Source organism: Eumetopias jubatus, unplaced genomic scaffold, assembly GCF_037043125.1.
Source record: "Eumetopias jubatus isolate StellerSeaLion01/CBP00866 unplaced genomic scaffold, mEumJub1_p1.0 scaffold_15, whole genome shotgun sequence".
Lineage (NCBI taxonomy): Eukaryota > Metazoa > Chordata > Mammalia > Carnivora > Otariidae > Eumetopias > Eumetopias jubatus.
Genome location: NW_028274821.1, coordinates 93,443,667 through 93,468,154, shown reverse-complemented (window position 1 = coordinate 93,468,154; position 24,488 = coordinate 93,443,667). Strand labels below are relative to the sequence as shown.

The 24,488-nt window shown below is 52.3% G+C and overlaps 1 protein-coding gene across 2 annotated transcripts in view; it reads left to right on the top strand.

The window, feature by feature from the left end:
• The first annotated feature begins 5,658 nt into the window (after window positions 1-5,658).
• Window positions 5,659-24,488, top strand: part of CAMSAP1 (calmodulin regulated spectrin associated protein 1) — a 66,143-nt gene continuing 47,313 nt past the window's right edge. For both annotated transcript variants that reach the window (XM_028094839.2, XM_028094838.2), the window contains exons 1-2: window positions 5,659-5,772; window positions 5,921-6,080. In XM_028094839.2, the coding sequence (XP_027950640.1) occupies window positions 5,921-6,080 (160 nt within the window). In that variant the 5' untranslated portion in view covers window positions 5,659-5,772. The remainder of the gene's footprint in view (window positions 5,773-5,920; window positions 6,081-24,488) is intronic.

Here is a 24,488-nt window from a genome sequence, read left to right as displayed (position 1 = left end):
GGACCCACGCCTTGGTGACAAGCCTGCCATTCACGGATCCCGCAGCAGCCCCAGCCTCTAAGTCAGCTCCTCCCCGAAAGGCCGCAACACCAGGGGTGATCCCACCATCCTGAGCAAGGATGGAGGAAGGTGTTTCCCGGCCCAAACCAGTCTTTACAGCCTGGAAGAGGTGTGCGCTTCCCACCCCCCCAACACCGAAGTCCTTCAGAGACGGAGGAGGGATAAAGACATCTCAGACAAACCAAAGCCAAGAGAGTTCATCACCACTGAACCTGCCTTACAGGAAATGATAAAGGGAGTGCCTCAAGTCGAGAAGAAAGGACGCTAAGTGACAATATAAAAACAAATAAAAGTATAAACCTCTCTGGTAAGGGTAAATATATAGTCAAATCAGAACACCCCTAACACTGTAAGGGGCGTGTAAGTCACTGCTGTCTCCAGTTTAAGACTTAAAAAATGAGGCAGTACTATTAAAACTAACAACAGCTACGGTAATTTGTAAATGGGCGCATAACGTGGAAAGATGTCAAGTGTGATGCTGGTGGCATGAGGGGGAGAAGTAACGGTGTAGAGCATTTGCACGTGACTGAAGGTAAGTTGTCACCTTAAAATAGACTGTTACGGGGCGCATGGACCTGCCTCAGTCAGTAGAGTGTGTGACTTTTCATAAAAAAAAATACAAAACAATGAACCAAATGGCAATTCTGAGTCCTTCCGTTTAATCATTCTTTTAAACATAAATGGGTTAAATTTCCCAATCAGAAGACATATCCTGGCTGAATGGGTTAAGAACAGGATCCAACAATATACTGCCTATCAGTGATTCACTTCAGTTCTAAGGACACACGTAGGCTGAAAGGATGTGAACAGACATGCCCTGCACATAGACACCCAATATGACAGCAGGAGCGGCTACGCTTGTATCTGGTGAGAGAGACTGTCAGTCAAAATTGGTCACGAGACACAAAGAAGCTCACTATATAGTGATAAAGGGGTCAATTCATCAAGAACACATAACAATTGGAAATACATAGCACCCAACGTGGGAGCACCTAAATATTTGAAAACAATGTTAACAGAAGTGAAGGGGAAAACAGACATACAGTCATAGGAGGGGACTTTAAGATCCCACCTTCAGCACTGTTTGGAGTGCCCAGAGAGAGAGTCGGTAAGGAAATAGCGCATTTGAACAACACCGTGGACCCCACGGACCTAACAGACATACACAGAACACTCCACCCAGCGGCAGCAGAACACAATTCTTCTCGAGTGCACGCGGAGCACTCTCCAGGACACATCATATGCTAGGCTGCAAAGCAAGTCTTAACAAACTGAAGGAGACGGAAATCCTATCACACATCTTTTCCGACCACCATGGTATGAAACTAGAAATCAACAACAGGAGGACAGGGGCGCCTGGGGTGGCGCGGTTGGTTGAACATCCGACTCTTGGTTTCGGCTAGGGTTGTAATCTCACAAGAGATCTCGTGTCAGGCTCCATGCTCAGTGCAGAGTCTGCTTGAGATTCTCTCTCCCTCTCCCCCCTACCAATGAAATAAATAAGTCTTAAAATGAAAAGCAGGAGGACAACCAGAAAATTTACAAATATGTTGAAATTAAAACACACACATCTGAACAACTAATGGGTCAAAGAAGAAATCAGGGGAGCCTGGGTGGCTCAGTCGTTAAGCATCTGCCTCCAGCTCAGGTCATGATCCCAGGGTCCTGGGATCGAGTCCCACATCGGGCTCCCTGCTCAGCTGGGAGCCTGCTTCTCCCTCTCCCACTCCCCCTGCTTGTGTTCCCTCTCTAGCTGTCTCTCTTTCTCTCTCTGTCAATTAAATAAATAAAATAAAATCTTTAAAAAGAAAAAAGAAATCAGGAAGTTTCTTGAGACAACCAAAACACAACATACCAAAATTTATGGGATGGGGCAAGAGCAGTTCTAAGAGTTTATAGAGATAAATGCCTACATTAAGAAAAAAAGAGAGATCTCAAACACCCTAAATTTACACCTTGGGGAAATACAAGAACAAATTAATCCCAACATTAGCAGAAGGAAGGAAATAACATAGATGATTAGAGCAGAAATAAATGAAGTAGGGACTAGAAAAACAATAGGAAAAAAAAAATCAAGGAAGCTAGGAGCTTGTATTTTGAAAAGATAAACAAAATTGACAAACCTTTTGCTAGACTAACCAAGAAAAAAAGGACTCAAATCAACAAAAGTATAATGAAAGAGGAGAGACATTATAAGAGACGCCACAGAAATACAAAGGATCATAAGAGACTACTATGGACAATTATGTGCCAAACTGGGTAACTTAGAGGAAATGGATATATTCCTGGAAATGCACAGCCTACCAAACCTGAATCATGAATAGAAAATCTGAATGTACCAATATTGACTAAGGAGATTGAATAAGTCATCAAAAATCTCCCAACAAAGAAAAGCTCAGGACCAGATGGTTTTACTGGTGAATTCCACCAAACATTTTAAGAATTAACACCCATCTTTCTCAAACTGTTCCAAAAAGATTGAAGAGGGGAAGCACTCCCAAACAAATAATCCAGTTTAAAAATTGGCAAAGGACCTGAACATTTTATCCAAAGAAGACATTCAAATTACCAACAAGTACGTGAAAAGGTGCTCGACATCTCTCATCATCAGGGCCCTGCAAACCCAAACCACAGTGAGGTATCACCTTACACCTGTGAGAAGGGCTACAGTCAAAAACCCAAGAGATAACAAGTGTTGGTGAGGATGTGGAGAAGGGGGGCCTCATGTACTGATGGTGGGAAAGCAAACTGGGGCAGCCACTGTGGAAAATGGTACAGAGGTTCTTCAAAAAACAAAACAAAAGCAATTAAAAACAACTATCATATGACCTAGCAAATCCCACTTCTGAGTGTGTATCTGGAGGACATAAAATCACTATCTCAAAGAGACATCCGCACCCCCACGTTCATTACAGCATTTACAGCATTATTTACATGCCAAGACACAAAAACAACCTAAGCGTCCGTCAGTGGATTAAGCGTCAAGGAAACGTGAGGGTCTATTTGTACATAATATGTATCTCACTTATTTGAGTGAAATGAATACAGCCATAAAAAAAGAAGTCTTGTCATCTGTGACAACATGAATGAACCTCTAGGGCACTCTACTATGGGAAATAAACCTCACAGAAAAAGACAGGTACTGTATAATCTCACATACATGTGGGGTCCCAAAACCAAACTCATAGAAACAGAGTAGATCCGTGGTTGGCAGGGGCTGGGGAGGCGGGGGAAAGGGCAAGAGTTTTGTCAAAGGTACAAACTTACAGTTTTAAGGTGAGTAAGTTCTGGGGATGTAATGTACAACATGCTGGCTGAATCAGGACTGTATTGTATCTTTGAAGGTTGCTGGGAGAGTGAATGTTTTTTGTTTTTTTTTTAAAAGATTTTATTTATTTATTTGACAGAGAGAGAGTGTGTGAGAGCATATGAGAGAGCACGAGCAGGGGGAGCGGCAGGCTGAGGGAGAAGCAGGTTTCCCACTGAGCAGGGAGCCCGATGCGGGGCTTGATCCCTGGGATCATGACCTGAGCCAAAGGCAGAGGTTTCACTGAGCCACCCAGGCATCTCTAGGAGAGGGAACGTTAAATGTTCTCACCACACACACACACACACAAACGGTAACCAGGTGAGGTGATGGATGTGGTAATCGTTTCGCAATGTATACCTACATAGATACTAAAGATGTACCAAATCATCACGGTGTACACCTTACACAGTGTTACAGGTCAACTACATCTCAGTAAAGCTAAAAAAAACAAAAAACAAACAAAAAAAACCCACCAAAAACCCCCCACAACGATTTGCCACACTTGAAACACAATTACATGCTATGACCAGGTGGGATTCATCTCAGAAATGCAAGGCTGGTTCAATATCTGAAAATCAATCAAGACCACATTAATCGAATGAGTAAAAAGACCTTACACCACCATCTCAATTATCACAAAAAGGCATTGGACAAAACCTGACACCCTTTCGTGACAAAACACTCATCAAAATAGTAACCGAGGGGAGCTTCCTCAACCTAAGCACGGAAAACCCCCATTTAACGTAGTACTCGGCAGTGGGGGACCGGACGCTTCTCTCCTAAGAGCAGAAACGAGACAAGGACATCTACTCCGCTGTCTCTACTCAGCAGAGTACTGGAGGCTGTGGCCACCGGGGCATCAGGTAAGGGGAGGACGTAAACTGACATCCAGACTAAAAAGTAAGAGGTATGAGTATTTGTGTTCAGTTGTCACCATTTTATATATACAAAATCCGCAGGGATCAACTGAAATATGGTTGGAACTAATAACGCGTCCCTCAAGGTAGCAGGATACAAGAGCAGTACTGAAACCCTTGGTGACCCCTGCTCCTTCTCCCCCACTCCGCATCCTGTGCCAGGGCATGGTCTCCCCCTGCTGCCTTCCCTGCCCTGCCCACCACCTGTGCCCTGACGTCCGCAGGGTTACTCACCGCCCCCCCCGCCCCCCGCTGTGCTCCAAGTCCCCCTATGGCTTCCCATCTCCGAGGTCAGAGCCTACTGTGCTGACCTGCCAGGCCCCCCGCCCCCCCAAACCCCTTTCCCAGCGGTGTCTCTCCTCCTGGGCTCTGGACTCAGTGGCCTCCCTGTCGCTCACGGCCCAGCACTGCCCCGTCCGGGCTTCTGTGCCTGCTGTGCCCCTGCCCAGTCAGCGCTTCCCCGGACGCCCCAGCCTGCCCTCACTCCTTGCAGGCTCCCATGCCCCCGCGCGCTCGGCCGTGGCTGCCCCTGCCGCTGCCGGCCACTCGGGGAACCTAGGCCGGGGCTCCCCGCGGGGTGCTTGTGCAGTGCTTGCGGGCTCCTCGCTGTGGCGCAGGGTGGCGGCCTTCCCCACCGGTCCCTGGTCTCCGCGGGCCCGGGGTCTCTGGGCCGGGGGGTGGGTCCGCGGGGGATCACCGCGCACACTCGCCGTCTCCCGAGGGCGGCAGGGGCGCGGGCCCGGCGGGCTCGGTGTCCCCGGGGTCCGGCCCCGCGGCGGTGGGCGGGGCGGCCCTGGCTGCAGCGCCGCTCTCTGGGAGGGGGAGCCTCCGGGGCTACCCTGGAGGGGGGGGGGTCGCCCTCCCGAGGTGGCCGTCCGCCCGTCGGGCTGCGGCTGGGGCCGGCTGGGGCCGGGGCGGAGGAGGCGTGGTCCAGACAATGGGCTACTGCGAGACCCGCCGGAGCCTGCCTGCCCGCCCGCCCGCGTCCGCGCCCGCGCCCGCCCCCGCGCCCGCCCCCGCCCACTCCGCGCGACCCCGCGCCCGGAGCCCGCGGAGAGAGGCGGGGCCTCGGGCTGGCCCACTGCGCGTGCGGTGTGGGGAGGGGCGAGCGCGGGCCGGGGGGCGGGTCCCCGGGCTGGCCCACTGCGCGTGCGGAGAGGGGGTGGGGCGAGAGCGGGCCGGGGGCGGGGCGGCGGGCGGCACGCAGCGCGCGTGCGCAGGGTCTCGGCGTCGCGCGCGCTCCCGCCGGTTGGCCGCCTCCTCAGCGGCCGCCGCCGCCGCCGCCGCCGCCACCGCCCCCCCCCCCGCCCCCGGCCCGCGCACGCGCCCCCCGCCCCGGCCCACGGCCCAGCCCGCGCCCCTGGCCTCGCCGCCTCCCCGGCCTCCGGGCCTCCGGGCCTCCCGGCCTCCGGTGCCTCGGCCTCCCGGCGCGGCCCCGCAGCATGCAGCAGCAGCACCGGCGGCGGCGGCGGCGGCGGCTGTGAGGTGAGGCCGGGGCGGGGGCGGCCTCCCGGGGGCGGCGGTGCTCGCGGGCCCGGCCCGCTCGCGGGTCCCGGCGCGGCGAGGGGCGCGGCGCCTTTGTTGCGGCGGAGGCCGGGCGCCGCCCGCGCTGCAGCGGCCTTTTTGTGTGCAGATGGTGGACGCGGGCGGCTGCCCGGCCGGGGAGGGCTGGCGGAGGATGGAGGCCGCGCCCGACGGCGCCGTGGACGTCGTGCCCCTGGACCGCTACGACTCGGCCCGCGCCAAGATCGCGGCCAACCTGCAGTGGATCTGCGCCAAGGCCTACGGCATAGGTGGGTCGGGGCGGGGGCGGGGCGGGGCCGGGGTCCGGGGCGGGGGGCCGGGGTCCGGGGGCGCCTTTGTGCGCGGGGTCCTGGGCCGCACCGCGCCGGGGGCCTCCGGGGCCGGCTGGTCGCGGGCGGGCGCGCGCGGGGGCGCGGGCGCGGGCGGGGGTCCTCCGGCAGGTGCCGCGAGGAGTAAGCGCGTCGGTCGCCGCCCGGGGGTGGGTGCGGGGCTGGCCGTCCTGGTGGGGCTTGAGTGCGGGGCCAGACGCTGGATGCGCAGCGCTCGGGGTGCGCGGAAACCCTCACACGCGGAAAGCCCCAACGAGAAATTGTGTTTTAAGCGGATTGTGCTTAACGAGCATCCTTACCTTCGGTTAATTCCCGTTTTGAAGAACTAGGTAACCTTGTTACTGAATCCAGTTTGTTAGGCCCTGATATGCTTAGTGGATTAAGACGCTCCTGTTTCCAGCTCTCAGAATTGTACAGACGAAGTGATTCTCGTCCTGGCTTTATTAGGATCTGATGCTTTTGTTTTGGGTACACACCCAAGAGCTAATACTGTGTGATCTACCGTTTCATTTGAACCCTGTTTTAAAATGGCCTTTACTCTGGTGCAGACATCCCTGTTTGTAGAGCGACTCCCAAGTGGAGAGAGGGCCCTTTGGGGACGAGCTTGGTGGACCCGGGTTGAACACTTCCCGAGCCGGGTGGCCCTGGGACAGGATCGCACCAGTTGGAGTGGCCTGTGCCGCGGGGGAGGCTTACTTAGTCAGGAGGATAAACACGCCCTGCGATCACAGCCTCCCTGCGTCGCTTTAAGTTGGTTGAATCGCGCGCAAGGAGCGCGTTTTCCTTGATTTTGCAGTGTTCGGTTTTGCCGTTTTCGTTTATAGCTGCACTAAGCGTTTGCGGTTTCTGTGGAGTATGGTGAGGGAACACCGCCGCACACGTGAATTTATATGATTTTAGGGAAAGCACGGAATTGATAAAAACTGTGCAGAAACTTTAGAGTAAGATGTCAAAAGGAGTACTCGGAGCGGCCGTTCGGAATCCAGCAGTCAGGTTAAGGAAAAGCCCGTGAGCGTGGTGGACCTTTGCGGCTTTGCGCTCCCACGGCCTCATGACTCGGTGGGCTGCTGGCTGGCTTTTCTTCGCAGCTCACCACTTACGTGTGCATTGTTGACCCGCATCACTGAGTCTTACGTGTTCTTGCACGTGTCCTGACGATGTCTTCTTGTGAGACAGTTTCCTACACGTGACATTCTTAGGTTCTTCCTATGGCTCCGGCCAGACTTCTTGCTTTTCCACGGCTGTGTAGTATTTCACTGGGGGGCCGTTCACCATGCAGGGGCGCTGGCGGGGCTCCAGTTCTTTGCTTGGAAGCACAGTGTATTCTTGGGCATGGCTCCTGGGGCATATGTGCAGGCTTTCACTCCTGGATGTATTTTTAAGATTTTATGTATGGAAATGACTGCAGTTCTGGTAACGAAGGCTGTAAAGGCACAAATACTTTTCAAAGCCCTCTCGTCGCTTGCTTTCCAATTTCTTTAGCAAAGCAAATGCATGTTTATCGTGTTGCATTTGGCTTTGCCGATCAGCGTGGGATTTGTCAGCTCTCTGGAAATGAATGTGCGTCTCTCGGGGTTGGTCTAGTTTTATTTCCAGTACCAGATCTCTCTTTGATACTTGTCGACTCTTCAGGTGATTAATTCAAAGACTCATATTATAATCGGCCTTACAGTTTTGAAATTATTAAAGGTGGGTTTTTATAGAGCAGGATGTGCCCGGGAGCTGAAGGAGAGTAAATGCTGTCCGAGGATCTAGGGCTGGATTGCACATTGCCCGTCGGTCACTCGGTCACTCTCCTGTCGCAGTGGCACGCTTGGCGCGAACACTGAGTTTAGGAGGTCTGGTTTCCATTCAGTTTTGCTAAACGAGAAGGTTTTTCCATTCTGTATGTTGATTCAGAAGGGGAACAGACTTTTTTTTTTTGGTTGAGAGTTTCTTTAAATTTGCAAATTTGGGAGATCCTAATTCACGTGATCCGGAAGACTCACCTTGGCTCAGTTGGAGTGATTTCATGTTGGTCATTGGTGTGGAGGTCACAGCCTGGGTGGGAGACTGGCACTAGCCGGCACGCGGTCTGGTCTTTCAGAAGAGCAGAAAGGTGGGGGGGTGGATTTTGATAGGATAGTTTAGATCCCCCTGCGCCCCCCCCCCCCAAGTTTCTCTCCTTAATCCAGGGGCCTGTTCTTTGTTTCTTCTTTGGGACCTCACCCTGTATCTCTCAGTTTAGTTTCAAGTGAATTAGACATGGTTCTTTTAATCTGCAACTTCAGTGGTGAATCAGTGTTGGGGAGGGTATGATGGGAAAGTAGCTTAAATATTTTACTTGTACAGTTGTCATTAAGTAGCTAAATGAAACTGAACGGTTTTTTGCCTCTGTGTAGGAATGGAAAGCATGCAGACACACTAGGGTGAGGTGCTCCGAGGCTGTCTTCATGTTTTGTGTTTGCCTTTTGGGACTCTCGGTGTCCCCCTGGGTCACTCTCTGCCATTTGTAGTAGGTGGGGAGGCTCAGGAGAGTGTCCCTTGGCCAGGCCTGGTGGTGGCGTGTGGTGATACAGAAAGGCTCCTCCAGCTTGCTGCAGCCAAGAGCTGGGAGCCACCTTGTGCTTTGCCCCTCCTTCTTTGGGGTGACTGTTTCATGGACAGTGGTTCAGTTATTTTCTTAGAGATAATATATTCGATATACTGAAGGTTGTTCAATTAAAAGTGTCTGCAAGAAAGAGTAGAACCCGGGGTGCCCAGCTGGCTTGGTCAGTAGGGCATGCGACTCTTGATCTCCCAGTCGTGAGTTCAAGACCGACTTTGGGCCTACAGCTTACTTAAAAAACCAAAAAAACAAAAAAACAAAAGTAGAACCCGTTTAGCTGGAATATTTTGTGATGTCTTTTTGGGTGAAAGTTGTAACAAATTTGTAAAAAAGGAGTGACCTGAAGTGCCATTTGTTTACAGAGCAGAGTGCTGTAAAGGGGTTACTGCATTCCTGGTTTTGATTTTAGTCCATGACCTTAGAAACTTAAAGGTTTCTAGGCCTTGGTTTCAGGGGATAATGGGAGGGTGTAATTTTTATAATCTTCCAAGGACAATGTTGAAACAACAACCAGGGAAAGTACTGGAAGGCACTCAGCTGTTTGCAGACTTGTTGCTATGTGGCCGAGTGGTGGTGACTTTCCCGCCTGAGGAGCCCTGGAAACCAGGCGGACACTGACCACACCTCAGCACTCCATGGCTTGGGGCTGAGCTGCCTGAACGGGGCAGGCCCGGAGGGGCCACCACGGCAGCTCACTGGGGTGGAGAGAGCCCACCGGGCCAGTAGAGCCCATCTTTGGCGGGGGGATGGACACTCTTGTCCTCACTTTTGCCTTGGAGTGATCAGACAACTGATTGCGAAAGCATGTTGTGGGGTGGGAAATCCTCATGAATGGGACGGGTCTCTGCGGTGGGGCTGGTGGAGCTGCTGCCATGTCTCGTTATATAGGCCACAGGGGTAGCCTGGACTCTTGTCTGCTTAACGGATATGAGGAGCAGCATCTCTTTGTTGTCAACTCTAGGGGTCACCACCTTGCTTTGTCACAGTGACCTTTGGTGAAAGTGAACTGTGTGCTTGGAACCCCTCTCCAGGCCCCAGAACTGGGAACGGAGCCAGCAGCCCCTTTTTCCCGGGGCTGGCGGGAGAACAGGGCCTGTGTGAGTCTTAGTGCAGAGATCCTCATTTGCAAGCAGATGGTTGTTTTTTTTACCTGGTGATTCACTCAGATTCCTGGTTTATGAGTTCAGATTGTATTTTTTTTATTTTTAAAGATTTTTTTTTTAAAGACTTTATTTATTTATTTGACAGAGAGAGAGAGAGACAGGGCGAGCACAAGCAAGGGGAACTGCAGAGGGAAAGGGAGAAGTAGCCTCCCCACTGAGCAGGGAGCCTGACATGGGGCTCAATCCCAGGACCCTGAGATCATGACCCGAGCTGAAGGCAGTCGCTTCACCGACTGAGCTCCTAGGGTGTTCCTGAATTGTGTTTTTTAATAGTCATTTGTTCTTGGCAAGAGATTTGGGGGCTTCGGAGCTGGAGGTGACAGGGAAGGCTGGATGCACCTGCTAGGTTTCCTAGATACTGAAGGAGCCACTGCTTGGCCTGTGGCACCACCTTCCCTCTGCTTGGGTGTGCTGAGGACTGCCTGGGGTCTGTGAGGTCAGGGGTCATGGTTGTCCCAGTGGATGCCCTGTTTGCAGTGCTCAGCTGTTTGTCAAATGGATGCCAGAGTTGGAAACCCTCTTGAAGCAGTTGAAGTACGTAGGGATAACGATCTGTAGTCTGTTCTCATGGCCATAGTGTGGATGAGTTTGTATTTCTAAAGCTATACCAGTTTGCACACGTTCTCTTTCCTGTCTTGATGCCCTCACCTAAACGTTAACCAGAGAACAGACGTCCATCTTTAAGTTCAAACTGTCCCGATCCTTTAAATTGGAGGAACCCTCAGATTTTCGGCTTCTCTTATGCTGCAGCATGTTAAACTCGTGCACATATTCCGAAAATCCCGTGATATTTTTTCTTTGTATTACATTTATTCTCCTAGCTCATAGGCCTCTCCTGCTATGGATTTGTTTTGTGGCCGTGTTGCCATATGTGTACAGTGTTCTTTTTTACTTCCTAGTTGAACAGTTGAACAACTCAGATTGCTTTCATCTGATCTGAATGCGGCCAGGATGGAGCTGGCGATAACCACATAGCTGTCCCGTGCGTCGTTGTAGTGTGGTTACATAGCACAGGACGTAAGTTATGGGATGAGGTCTTCTCGTTGGCTTGGAGTCCACATGAGCTGCTGAGTGTGAGAAGGGAAATGAGTGAACGCAGCACGGCGTCAGTACCACAGCTGTCCGGAGGCTGCCTGGGGAGCTGCCGGGTGGGGGAATGGGCTGCAGGGAGCAGTGGGAAGGCTTCGTGGGGCCAGAGGCTCTGAAGGATGGGTAAGGTGTGGGCAGCCCCTCCAGGAGTTAGAGGGGAGGGTGTCTGGCTGGGTTGTGTGCAGGGGAAGAAGTGCTTGACACGGAGTCAAGTAACCTCATGACAGGATTTGTGGACTGGAATAGTAGTGATTAGTTTAGGAAACAAGTCTGGACCAGATGGTCTGTGGTGTTCCAAGCTGGCTAGGGATTTCTTTCGAGATGTGTGCCTGGGAAGGTTTTTGTGTAGGGGGAGTGGTGTGGTGAGACATAGAGCCTGGCAAGATTTTTCTAGCAGGTTGAAGTGGGCAGAGGCTGTAGTCAGGTGGAAGATCTGGGATCATGTCTCAGGCCATTTCGGCTGCTCTGACAACGTTCCATAGGCTGGGTGACATCTGTCTCCCCCAGCTCTGGAGGCTGCAAGTCCAACAGGATCCTGGTGCTGGCAGAGTCGGTGTCCCATGAGGCTGCTTCCTGGCGTGGGGTTGGCTGTCCCCTCGGAGGGGTTGGCTGTCCCCTCGGAGGGGTTGGCTGTCCCCTCGGTGGGGTTGGCTGTCCCCTCGGTGGGGCAGGAGGGGCAGGGAGCTCTCTGGAGCCTCCTTATAAGGGCACTAATCCCACTCATGAGGGCTCCACCCTGCTAGCCGCCTCACCTCCTCACCTCCTCACCCCTTCACCTTGGGACTGGGTTTCAATATCTGAGTTTGGGAGGGTGCACATTGAGTCCATAGCAGAGCTGGTGTCATTTTGTTCGATGTGCCAAGGCCTAGCCTAGTTTGTCTGCAGCGGGAATGGCAGAGCGGAGGAGTGACAGGTGTTAGGAAAGCAGAGCCCCGCCCCCCTCTACCCTCAGACGGGCTTGACTGATGTCGGGGGCGGGAGGCGGGCCTGCACAGGGCTCTCTTGACGGGAATATTGAGTCCTTATTTCACGGAGCTTTTCTGCTTTCATGGCAGAACCGCGCCTATGAGGTTCTCTCTCTGACTCTTCCGTCTGGCCCAGCCCTTTTTATTGTGCATGCGAACCAGTTCCCGTCCATGCCCCTCGGTGAGTCCTCTCCTCACTTCAGCCTCTCTCACACAGAATTAGACTTCCGTCAGTTCAGTGAGCATGCGCTGTGGACTCTGGGGTCCTTGACAGGCCTCTCGGGGCTCAGGTGGTGCCCCACATGGCCGCGCACTCAGACCCCTGGGTGCCTGGGAAAGGAACAGCTGCTGTGGCAGAACAGGAACGGGAGGGTGAAACTCCCCTGAGGGAATCTAGAATGTTCCATTCAGATAAGTGAGGCTGAATTTGTGGCTTAGGTGGGTAAGAGCCAGGAGGAGGAGGTGAGGGCACAGATGGGGTGAAGAGGAGGGGAGAGGGCGGGGCGTCTTCCTGCCCAGGGGCTGGCCAGCCCTGCAGCTGGGAGTGGTGGGCACTGGGTGCAGGGAGCTGGTGCCGGTGGGAAGGCCAGTGTACCTTGGGAGAAATGCCTGGGCCAGGTCTTGGGAGTGCCTTGAATGGTTGGTTGGCGAAGTGGGGTTTTGTCATGTGTGAACTCGGGAGCTCTTGAAGGTTTCTGAGGAGAGAAGAGACGTTTGAAACCTGTGCCTTTCAGAGGAGTAATGCCCGTTCTGCAGGTATACAGTGAAGAATTTTCGTTCAGACTTTCGGGAAGATCAGCTTTGTTGAGGGACACTTTACATACTTAAGTACCACAGAGGGCACACGTTCCAAGAGTGTAGTTTGAGGAGTCTAAGCATGGTCAAGGTAAGCCCTTTCCACTGACCGTCTCCAGGGGTCTGTGTGAGCCCCTCCAGTGGGTCCCAGCCCAGAGCCTCACTGATGTGCTCCGGTGGCTGTGGATGAGCTTGGTTTTTCTAGGGCCTTCTGTACCTCTGATCACACCTCAGCTACTCCCTGTGTGGCTTCCTACACATAGCCTGATATTTTGGAGACTCACCCATGTGTGCAGACCTTTTTGCTTTAGGGGGTGAGCAGTGGCCCCCGTTGTCTGGCTGCCCACAGTGTGCTTGCTCACTCACTCGTGTGTGGCCGCTGGGACTTCTGTCTACCATGAATAGCGCCGCTGTGAGCACTCAAGGACACGGCTGTGTGTGGGCATCTGTTTCTGTCGTCTTGGGGGACACTTGGCCATGGAGTTGCTGGGTCACATGGGTGTTTAACTGCCTGGCTGGTTTCCAAGGTCGGCGTATCTCCTTTCTGTTTCCACCAGCAAGCGTGAGAGTCCTAGTTGATCTGTATCCTTGCCAGCGCATGGCATTGTCAGTCTTCTTAATTTGAGCCATTCAAGTGTGTAGGTTGTGCTGTCTCCTGTGGTTCGGGTCTGCATTTCCCTGATGACTCAACGATGATGAGCATTTTTTTATGTGCTTATTGGCCATTTGAATCTTTTTTTTGTTGTTAAGTGTTTTTGGGTCTTTGGCTGCTGTTTTAAACTAAACTATATAAATTGTATTTACCCAAAAACTAAACTTTTATTTTGAGGTAATTGTGTGTTAACATGGCATTTGTAAGAAATTACACAGAGACATCTTGGGCACCCTTTCCCCAGTCTCCCCCGTGGTAACTTCTTGCAAAACCATAATTTGGAATCACAGCCAGGATATTGACATTGTATAATGTGGATCTAGAACATTCCATTCTCACAAAGACCTCTTAACATTCTGTTGCCTTTTATAGCCTCACCTACCTCCCTTCTGCTTGTCTTGGGGTTTGTTTGCTCTTCTTCCAGTTTCGTGGAGTAGGTACTTAGATTATTAAGCCTTTTTTTCTTTTCTAGCCTAAGCGCTTGGTGCTATAAATTTTCCACTTGGTACTGCCTTTGCTGCATCCCACATGCGTTTGGTATGTTGTATTTTCATTTTCATTCAGTTCTGTGAACTGAATTTCCTTTGATGCTTCTCTTTGACCCGTGAATTATTTTATTTGTAAGTGTAATTTCCACTTGTTGAGATTTTCCTGTTTTGTTTTTTAGCTATGATTTCTAGTGTGATTCTGTTGTGGTGAGGTAATACTCTGTAGGATTTCTATTCTTTTAAACTTGGTAGAGTTTGTTTTATTGCCCAGGATAAGGTCTTTTTGGTGAATGTTCCATGGGCACTGGATGGAGGAACTGTGTTTTCTGCTGTTGGGTGGAGTGTTCCACACGTATCCGCTAGCTTCTTTTGGTTGTGTTGTGCAGATCTCTCTCCTTGTTAATTTTTGTGTAGCAGTTCTGTCAGTTGCTGATAGGGGTATTGAAGCCCTTAATTTATACTTGCATACTTGTCTGTTGCTCTTTTCAGCTCTCTCCATTTTTTTTTTTTTTTTTCTCATGTTCTGAGGCTCTGCAGTTTGGTGCATTCACATTTAGGATTGGAAAGGTCTTCCTGATGGGTTGACTCTCTTACCGTTATGTAATGTACCTCTTTGTCTTTAATAATTTACTTTATTTTTTATCAGATACTGATACAGCTATTCCTGCATTTGTTTGTTTGATAACAGTGTTTTCCTGGTATAGTCTCTTTTATCCCTTTATTTTCAGCCTTCTTCACTCATTGAGTTTGAGGTGAGTTTCTTGTAAACAGCATATAGTTGTATTGCTTTTTTTTTTTTTTTAATCCACTCTGTCAATCTTTGTCTCTTTTTTGGTGTACTTAGGGTATTTACATTTAATGTAATTGTTGATAGTTAAGGCTTAAGTCTGACATTTTATTGTGTTTTATGTTTCTTGTTCCTGTTTTCATTTTCTGCCTTCCTGTGCATTACTTGACTACTTTTGAAGATTCCATCTTGATTTGTTTATATTGTTTTTGGGTGCGTGTGTAGTTTTCTTCGTAGTTGCTCTGGGTATCACAGTATATATGACTTACATCAGCTGACTGGTATTGTTTTGCCATTTTGAGTGAAGTGTCGAAAACCTTTTTCCACTTTGCTCCCTTTGTTCTCTCCACCTTTAAATGCCATTGTTGTGAGTATCTGAAGGTGTTGGGGTTTTGTTTGTCACCAGATGTAATTTAGAAAACTCATGAAGAGGATAGTCTATTGTATTTACCCAAATTATCTGTATCTTTCTGTTATTCTTCCTCCCTGATGCGCCAGGATTCCCTCTTTTATCATTTTTTTCTATTTGGAGAACTTCCTTTAGACATTCATTTAAGGTTTGCTGGAAATTATATTTTTTAATATTTAAAAAATTTTTCTTTGAAGATTTTATTTATTGACTTGAGAGAGAGAATGAGAGAGAGAGCACGAGAGCAGGGTGAGGGGCAGGGGGAGAAGCAGACTCCCCGCTGGGCAGGGAGCGCGACGCGGGGCTCGATCCCACGACCCTGGGATCATGACCTGAGCCGAAGGCAGACACTTCACCGCCCGAGACACCCAGGTGCCCCGGAAATTACTATTTTTTTAAGTTTTCCTCTGCCTAGGGGTGCCTGGCTGGCTCAGTCATTTGGGCATCCGACTCTTGGTTTTGGCTCAGGTCGTGAGCCTCAGGGTCGTGGGATCGCGCCTCCATGTCAGGCTCCGTGCTCAGGGTGGAGTCTGCTTGAGATTCTCTCCCTTTCTCTCTGCCTCTTCTCCTGGGCAGAATAAATAAGTGAATAAATAAATAAATAAAATTAGTTTTCCAATTAGAATGTCTTTATTTCTCCTTCATTCCTTCACCAGATGTGAAGTCTGGTCGACAGCTCTTTTCCGACAGCACATGAGAAAGGTGCAGGGCTTACGTCCAGTCTTTGTGGCTCTGGGAGAGACCTGCTGCCCATCGAGCTTGGGGCCCCTGTTTGGAGTGCAGTGTTTCTCTTCAGCTGCTTCCAAATATTTTCTTTGTCTTTAATTTTCAGAAGTTAGTAATGATGTGTCTCGGTGTGGATTTCTTTGGGTTTGTGTTATTTGGGGTTCACGTGGTTTCTTGAAACCTGTGGATTTGTATTTTTTGTCATATTTGGGAGGTTTTCAGCCCTTATTTCCTCCAGTACTCTTTCGGCACCACTCACTGTCCCCTCTTTTTGGGGACTCCAGGGACACAAATGTTGGCTCTTGTGTTCCTCTCCTGCGGGTCCCTGAGGCTCATTTTTCTTCGGGTGCTTGCTGTCTGTCCAGGTTGGGGAAGTGTGTTTCTCTGTCCACAAGCTCACCGCTCTGTCTTCTGTCACGTGCACTGTTGAGTCCAGCCAGCCAGTGCACTTTGTTGCTGCAGTTTGCAGTTTTGTATTCGGTTCTTTTATAATTTCTTCTTTGCTGAAATTCTCTTATTTTTCTTGTTTCAAGAGGATTTGTAATTGCTTGTGGACTCACTCTTATGAGAGTTGCTTTAAAGTCCTTGTAAGAGAATTCCAACATTCCACTGGTGTTGGTGTTGGTGTCAGCCAGTGGTCTTTCCTCATTAAGTCATGATTTTCCTGGTTCTGGGTGTGATGAGTGATTTTCGGTCGTTTTCTGGTCACTCTGCCTGTTGTGTGGGAGCCTCTGGGTCTCGTTTACAGTTCGTGCAGCACACGGGCCCAGGCCTACCTTTGTGCAGGGTGGTGCCAAAGACTGCCTAACATTTGGAGCCCGACTGGTGCTGGGATATGTGCCTGGTGCTTCTGCGGCCGTGGGGACCCCCACTGGCCCTCCTGGTGCTGCTTTTAGGAAGCAGAAGAGCTTCCTGGCGCTGGACTGCCTGCCTGGAGCCTCTGGAGGACAGAGAGCATTTCCCAGGCCGGGTGCTTGTCGTGGTGGGGTCCTGCTCTGCAAACTGTCGGGGGGATGGTGTGTGTCTCAGGCCGGGTGGGGAAGGAGAGTACTTCCAGGCCCCTGGGGGCTTTGTGGAGGTAGGTGTTCCAGACTCCTCATTAGTGGGGCTTTCTTTCTGTCCCCCACTGGTTCTGCCAGGCTGGCCTGCTGTAGTAGGTAGGCCTCCTGGTCAGTGAGGGGCGGGAACGAGCCCACTTGGCTTGCCTTCTGTTGCTAGCTGAGGGTCAGGGAAACCAGGTCTTGGTCACCTTCTGTTGGGTTGGGGGGTGTGAGGTTCCCTGTGGCTGTGCCGTCCTCCAGTCTGGGGGTCCCAAAACAGTTTGCCTTCCTCGGGCAGCTTTCAGATTCTCCTTTGGTTGTCTTTTTTTTTTTTTTTTTTTTTTTAAAGATTTTATTTATCTGACAGAGAGACACCGCAAGAAAGGGAGCACAAGCAGGGGGAGTGGGAGAGAGAGAAGCAGGCTTCCCGCTGAGCAGGGAGCCCGATGTGGGGCTCGATCCCAGGACCCTGGGACCATGACCTGAGCCAAGGGCAGATGCTTAACAACTGAGCCACCCAGGGCCCCTCCTTTGGTTGTCTTTTGACTTTACGGTTGCACTTAGAGGAGAGGAGGAGGGAAGGACAAGTCCATGCCACCTTGTCCTTGACCACAGGTCCTTCATGGCTGCTCTAAGTTTTTGCTCTGTTTTTCAGTTTCGTGCGTATTACCAGGATGTTCCTTCGTGTGTACATCTCCTTTTTTATCATGCTGGGTTTCATGACTTTACAAGTATGGGAAAATTCTTGTCTATTTGTTGAAATACAGTTTCTGTCCCATGTTTTCTCTCCTTTGTGGGCCTCTAGTCACACTCCTGTGACACCTGCAGAGTCTGTCATTTACTTTCTCTACTGCATGTTCTTGGTGGCTGGTCTACTGTTCACTAGTCCAGTTTATGAAATAAAATTTAGTTAATGTATTTTTCTGTTCTAGAGCTTCTGCTTTGTCATTTTTCTAATCTGCCAAGCTCTTTTTTCTTTTCTTTTTTTGTAATTTCCAAAATGTGTTTCTGCCAAATTGCTTCATTTTTTAAAAATATATATTTTTTTATTTTTAAAGATTTTATGTATTTATTTGGGAGAGAGACTGTGTGTGTGAGAGAAGGAGAGAGAGCAGAAGCAGGGGGAGCGGCAGGCTCCCCACGGAGCAGGGAGCCCAGTGGGAGGGGCTCGATCCCAGGACCCCAAGATCATGACCTGAGCTGAAGGCAGACGCTTCACGGACTGAGCCACCCAGGCGCCCCTTCCTCTTGTCTTTTTTCCTTTCATTGTTATAAGAATGGTCAGGGGAGGTCTATAGCTGATCACTCCAGCCGTGGGTCCCGAGAGCCTGTTACTTCATCTTTGTTTCTTTGCAGTTTGATTAGGAAGCGGCCGGCCACTGTTTTCTTCCAGTCAGTTCTGTTTGGTTTTGCTGGGCTTCCTAAGCCTGCAAATCTGTGTCTTTCAGTAAATAGGGGGAGATTTTGGCCATGACTTATTCGGATGCTTTTGGGCACCAGTGTCTTTTCTGCAGGAGCACAGGCGTTAGACTTCTGATGTCCCACTGCTCTCTGAGGCTCTTCCTTTTGTTCAGTCTGTGTCTTCAGCTTGATGACTTCACGCACATTTCTCAGCTTCACTGACCCACTTCCCCGTCTTCTTCATTCTCCTTCCTGTTCAGTGAATGTTTTGTCCATACACCGTATTGTTCAATTCTCAAATTTTGGTTCTTTTTTTCTTTAGTTTTATTTCTCTGCTGAGAACTTTTATCGTCTCATTTATTTTAAGAGTCCTGACCTTGACCTCATGGAGCCTGGTTATAATCCATGCTTTAAAGTCTGATAGTTCTGAGATCTGGATCATCACAGGGTTGGCATCTGTTGATTGACTTTGCCTCCAGAGGATTGGTCACATTTCCCTGTTATTTATTTATTTATTTTAAAGATTTTTATTTATTTGACACAGAGAGAGCAGGAACATAATAAGCAGGGGGAGTGGGAGAGGGAGAAGCAGGCTTCCTGCTGAGCAGGGAGCCCGATGTGGAACTTGATCCCAGGACCCTGGGATCATGACCTGAGCCGAAGGCAGACGCTTAATGACTGAGCCACCCAGGCGCCCCTGAAAGAAAGTGTTTTTTTTTTTTCTTTAAGATTTTATTATTATTATTATTTTTTTTATTTGCGAGAAAGAGAAAGAGAGAGCACGAGCTGGGGCAGTGGCAGAATCCCTATTGAGCACGGAGCCTGACACGGGACTTGATCCCAGGACCCCAGGATCATGACCTGAGCCAAAGGCAGACACTTAACCGGCTGAGCCATTTATTTTTATTTTTTAAAAACGATTTACTTAGGTAACTTAGAGAGCGAGTGAGAGCGCAAGTGAGAGTGTGCGAGGTGGGGAGGGGCAAAGGGAGAAGGAGAGAGAATCCCAAGCCGACTTCCTGCTGAGCATGGAGCCCAACTCTGGGTTTGATCCCACGACCCTGAGATCGTGACCTGAGCCGAAACTGAGTCACATGCTCTACTGACTGAGCCACCCAGGCGCCCCTTTCCTATTTTTTACATGTTGACTGATTTTGGATCGTGTCTTGGACATTTTGAGTATTACATTGTGGGGTGGTTTTCTGGATGCTGCTAAAGTCTTCTGGATACTGTTGATATGTTTTGGTGCTTTGTTTTGTAGCTGGGTGGTAATAATCACCTTTAGGTTCAGGCCACGGGTCTATTTTGCTGTTTGTGTGTGGTGGTTTCAAGGTCAGTTTGGTTCTTTGGGTCTGCCCCACATGCACGTAGCTCAGGGTTGTGTGGGTTCATCCATGGAATTTGGGGGTCCCCTTCCTGGCTCTCTCCTTTCTTGGATTCCCCCTACACTTTCTGGCTCCAAGAAGCCCCTCTCCTCTGGCTAGAAAGACAGGGCTGCCCGTGCTGTCACTGTGCACCTCCGTGCGCCTGGGGCAGTGTGGTGAGCGAAGAGAGGACAGAAACAGCGGGTAGGCTCCCGGCTTCAGGCCCCAGAGGCCCCTTCCCTCTCAGCGGGTCCCACTGCGTGCACTGTGTGCACTGTCGCCCTCCTGTCGCCAGGGCAGGCTGGAAGAGAGGGAGGGAACAAAGCCCGGGACCCCTCCCACTCTCCAGGTGCGGGGCCCTTTCCCTGGTCCCCTGGCTGGAAGGACCCGGTTTCCGTGAGAACTTTGGCTGTGTGTCTGCTGCATGGTGCTGCATCGGGCTGCCCTCAGGTCCAAGGCGGGAGAGGGGGTGGACACAGAGCTGGGGACCCCGTAAGTGTTGCTTCAGGCTTTGCTTCTGCTCCCACAGTTGCCTGCTGTTGTCGGCGTTTAGAATCTTCATGTGGCTGCTTCTGGTTTCATGCAGAGTTCGTGGTGGTCAGTGGGGAGAGGCTCTCCCGACCCTCCTTCGGCCTGGCCGTACCACAGGCCTGGGAGCCTGCTTCTATTGCTCATTGTCTCTGCTGGCTTTGTGCAGGATGTCCTGTCATTTTGTCCATCTGCTTATTTTCTCTGTGCTGAACGGGTGAGGTGTCTAGAAGATGGTGGGGATCATCAGAAGTCTGAGGTGGTGCCTTCCTCCGGGAGGAACTTGCATTTGCAGACACTGGCCCCAGTCTCTGATCCCCTCCCTCCAGTGCGTGGCTCTGGGTGCCTTCAAGGGCTGCTGTGCTTCCAGTTCAAGCCTGTTCTTAGGGTGCAGCCTTTGGGGTTCCCAGTCGAGAGTGTCTGCGAGGTTACCAGGGTTCCCTGCTCTCTTTGTCTGGCCCTGCAAATCCAAGTTTTGCCCTTATAACTTGAAAGGTTGCCAGAAATGTGCTTACCCTCTTTTTTTTTTTAAGATTTTATTTGAGAGAGAGAGAGAGCACCAGTGAGCTCACACACAAGTCGAGGGGAGGGGCAGAGTGAGAGAAGCAGGCTCCCCACTGAGCATGGAGCCCGATGTGGAGCTCGATCCCTGCGACCCTGAGATCATGACCTGAGCCGAAGGTAGATGCTTCACGGACTGAGCCACCCAGGCGCCCCCATTTGACCTCTTTATGCCTGCTCTGGATGCACAGGTCCTCCCGGGACACAGGAAGGAGCATCCCATCTGGTGAGCGTGCTGGAGTGTGGGCTCTCTGGAACACGCCCTGGCAACCTTGCCCTCGTCAGCTAGCCCGACCCTTGACGGTGTTCATTCTGTGTGTACTGTCTGGATTATGCTGTCTGCCGGTACTGGACAACTCCTCTCCATGTGGGTGTGTAAAGATCCTAACTCTGCATTTGGTCACGAATCTTCCCTTGCCAGATACAGGGTACTCAGTTTGCACCTCCTTCACGCTGGTCCTGCTGGTGGGCGCCTGCGGTGGAATCCCTGGGTTGTTAGCTGCGCATGCTGTCACTTCTCTGGGGAGGGGGACTAGCACTTCCTGGGGAGTCTCTGAGGTGTGAGTGAGGAGGGTCTTGCCAGGATGCTGGCACTAGGGTTTGTGCTCAGCCCTCCCCTCCCCTAGGCATGGTCCGTGGTAAGAGAACTGTCCCTGAGTTGTGCTCTGGGCCTCGAAGCGGAGGTGAGGGGGAGGAGGAGGGGCGTGCTGAGGGTTGGTAGGTTTGTTTCTCACCTTAGTTTGGGTTCCATAGCCTCCCGGCGGTGCCCGGCAGTGCTGGGTGCTGGGCCCGTGCTGCTGCTGCTCCACCTCACCGGGGAGGGGTGCTGTGAGATCTGCAGCCCGTTCTTCGCTTCACCGGCACCGGCTGTCCTCTGCTCTGCTCTTTGGTTTCCCTCCATCCTGGGACTTCTTTTTTCCTGGAGTTTCTCAGAGTTTTGTGTTTTTTTATTCATTTAAAAAACGTTTGCTCTTCCTTCTTAGAGCATGCTTATAAAAACCAGTTGTGTCCTTGTCAGACGTCTCTGATGTTCGGGCCGTCACAGAGTTGGGGTCCCTTGATTGCCTTTCTTCTGACAGTTGTTTCTTTGCAGAGTAAATATGGATTGTGTCTTGGACATTCTGACTCTTACGTGTGAGACTCTGGATCCTGTTAAAATCTAGAGAATTTTTCTTTAAACAGGTAGTAAGCCCAGTTAGGTTGAGACTGAGTCCTGATGACCTGCCTTTTGTGGGCCTCAGCTCAGTGCTGGTTTAGTCCTGAAAGCCTCTGGGCCCCTCTGGCCTGTCCACAGGACATTACGGTGACACCTGGGCCCCAGTGTCATTAAGTCATTGCTGTGCTGATCCCTGTTGGTGTCACACGGGCAACTCGGGTCACCCGGGACAATACACACAAGATTTTAGGATTCCTTATCCAGCAGCCCCTCCTGCTTTCTGGGGTGGGGGTTGTTCCCAGGGTCTGCCCTCCTGGTCTGGCTAGAAGACAAGTCTGTGCTTCCTGCAACTGAGTCTGCCTCAGGAAAGCAGTGGGAGACAAGAACCCACAGGGCGACCTGCTCCCCGCAACTGTTGGGTATGGCTTTGTTATTGGTGCTTGCCTGGTGTAGGGCAGGAAACTCTGTGGGCTCTGCCCAGCACAGCTGTTTTTCTTTCTTTTCTGTCTGGTGTTCCCAGCGTAGGCTGGGGGTGTGGGCGGAATTCGAGGGCCTCTGGCCAATTTTACCGCCCTTACAATGATTTGGGAAGCTTGTTTCCACGTGTCCACAATGAGAAGCGTTGTGGGTCTTCTTGATAGAGACTGTCACAGCCACCTTTGGAGCCTCTGTAGTGGTGATTCTCAGTCAGTGGCACAAATGCTGACGTCTGAGCACCCACATGCAGTGGGAGATGGGCTGGGCTGGGGGCTGGGCGCCATGGGGTTGCTGGCGGCTAGGTGCTCTTTGCTGTCCTTAGACCCAGCTGGAGCCTGTTGGGGTCTCGGGCTTCAGTGGGGGGCTCTTGCCCAACTCTGGGTGCAGGGACGTGGCATCGGTCTGCAGGGTGGAGTGGTGGACAGCCACGGCATGGGTGCTTCCTTGACACGTCTCTTTAACCTCTTAAACCTCTTGATGGCTGTGTGGATGGCAGCGGCAGCTAACACTTGTGCGAGACGCATAGACTCCAGCTCTGCCCTCGGCACCGTGACTTATGTCCCTGCCTTGACCAAACCTGCCCCAACCTGGGGGATAGGGGCACAGGCCCTCTTAGTGCCTGAGGTTCTGGGAGGCCCAGCAGTAGGAGGCTCTGACCCTCTGTCCCCTGTGCACCTGCTGTCCATCTCCACTTCCTTCTGCACGTAGTGCCCTCCCTTTGTGGTGCAGGCTGGCCAGAACCCTCCCATCCCTCACACTGCCTTTGCGTCACAGGCACCCACAGGGTCCTAGCCCTGCGTCACCAGCCAGCCAGTCACAGTGTCCGCGCTGTCACTGCAGGCCCGTGTCACCGGGACTGCTGTCCCCTAGACCGCGCCCTTGTGGCGCACGGTTCTGCTTGATGACCAGGCATTGCCCTCCCGCTTGGGAGCCTTCTGCGCAGCGGACACCCTGCCTCCTGCCTTCCGGGTGTCTGGTGGGAGCTCCTTCAGCTTGTGGCTGCTGCCCTCCCACTCACCTGCTGCTTCACCCTTCCCGCCTTCTGTCTGTCCTTCGTTCCGTCCATCCCTCTCAGCCAGAGACATGGCTGCCAGCACTGCTAGTGGCGGGCGCTCCCTCCGGTGGCTCTCAGCCCTCAGTCTGCTGGCTTTTCTCCCGCGGTCAGTGAGACCTGCTCCTGCTGCCGCCTGTTGGCCCCGCTGCCTCCCTCAGAGCCCTCTCCTCGGCCCCTTCGTCCTTCCCGGGGGCCGCTCCCTGCCCCTCGCCAAGGCCAGCGCTGCCTCCTGCTGGTACCTCCGCGGACGCCTTCCGGTCTCCTGGTGTCTCGTCCCACGGATCACCCTGCTTTGCGGTGTTCTCTCCCCGACCCCACCTTCTGTCGCGCCGCCTTCCCTGATCACTTCTCCCGGCGGTCCTCGGCGCCCCTTCCCAGGCCGGCCCGTGCGCGGTGGCCGTGGCCGCGGCTGCCCCGCCGCGCGCTCTCCCTGTGGCGTAGCTTCCAGGCTGCGTCTCCAGCCAGCCCCTTTCGCTCGTGCTCTGGTCTCCGTGTTTTTCTGTCTCTGTTGAGATCTCTGCGAGGGCCCCACGGGCACCTCAGAGACATCACGCCTAGAACGGTGTGGCCCCCTCCCCGACCGTCCTCCGCGCTCCTGGTTCCGGTGTTAGCAGAAGGCCCCGCCCGCAGCTCGTTGGCGGAGTGGGGACCGTGCTGTGTGTCTCGGTTGCAGCGCAGCCCTGATGCCGCTGCCTCCTGGGTGTCCCTGCCGCCCCCCCCCCCCGGGGCCGGTCGCACCCGTTACTGCAGGCCCTCGGAGCACCTGAGCCGGCCGCAGGCCCTGACGGCCCCAGGGGTGCCCCAGGGCCCTCCTGGCGCACACAGCCGGTCGGTGCCTGGTGGGTCGCCTGCTGGGCGAGTGAGGAAGTGGCCTGTGCAGTCTGCCAGTCCGAGCCGCCGCCTCCCGCAATCCTCTTGTCGGGGTCCTTCCCCCCGTGTGTCCCCCGTGTGTCCTTGTCCCCGCCGCCTCCCTCCTGCTCCATTGGCCGCTGGCGGCCCGCGGCCCATCTGCCCCGCAGCGCCCCGTCCCCTTCTGCGTGGTGCCCAGCGCCTTGTGTGCATGTCACCTGGTGACTCTCGGTTGTCTGAAGAGCCTCTGCCTGGGG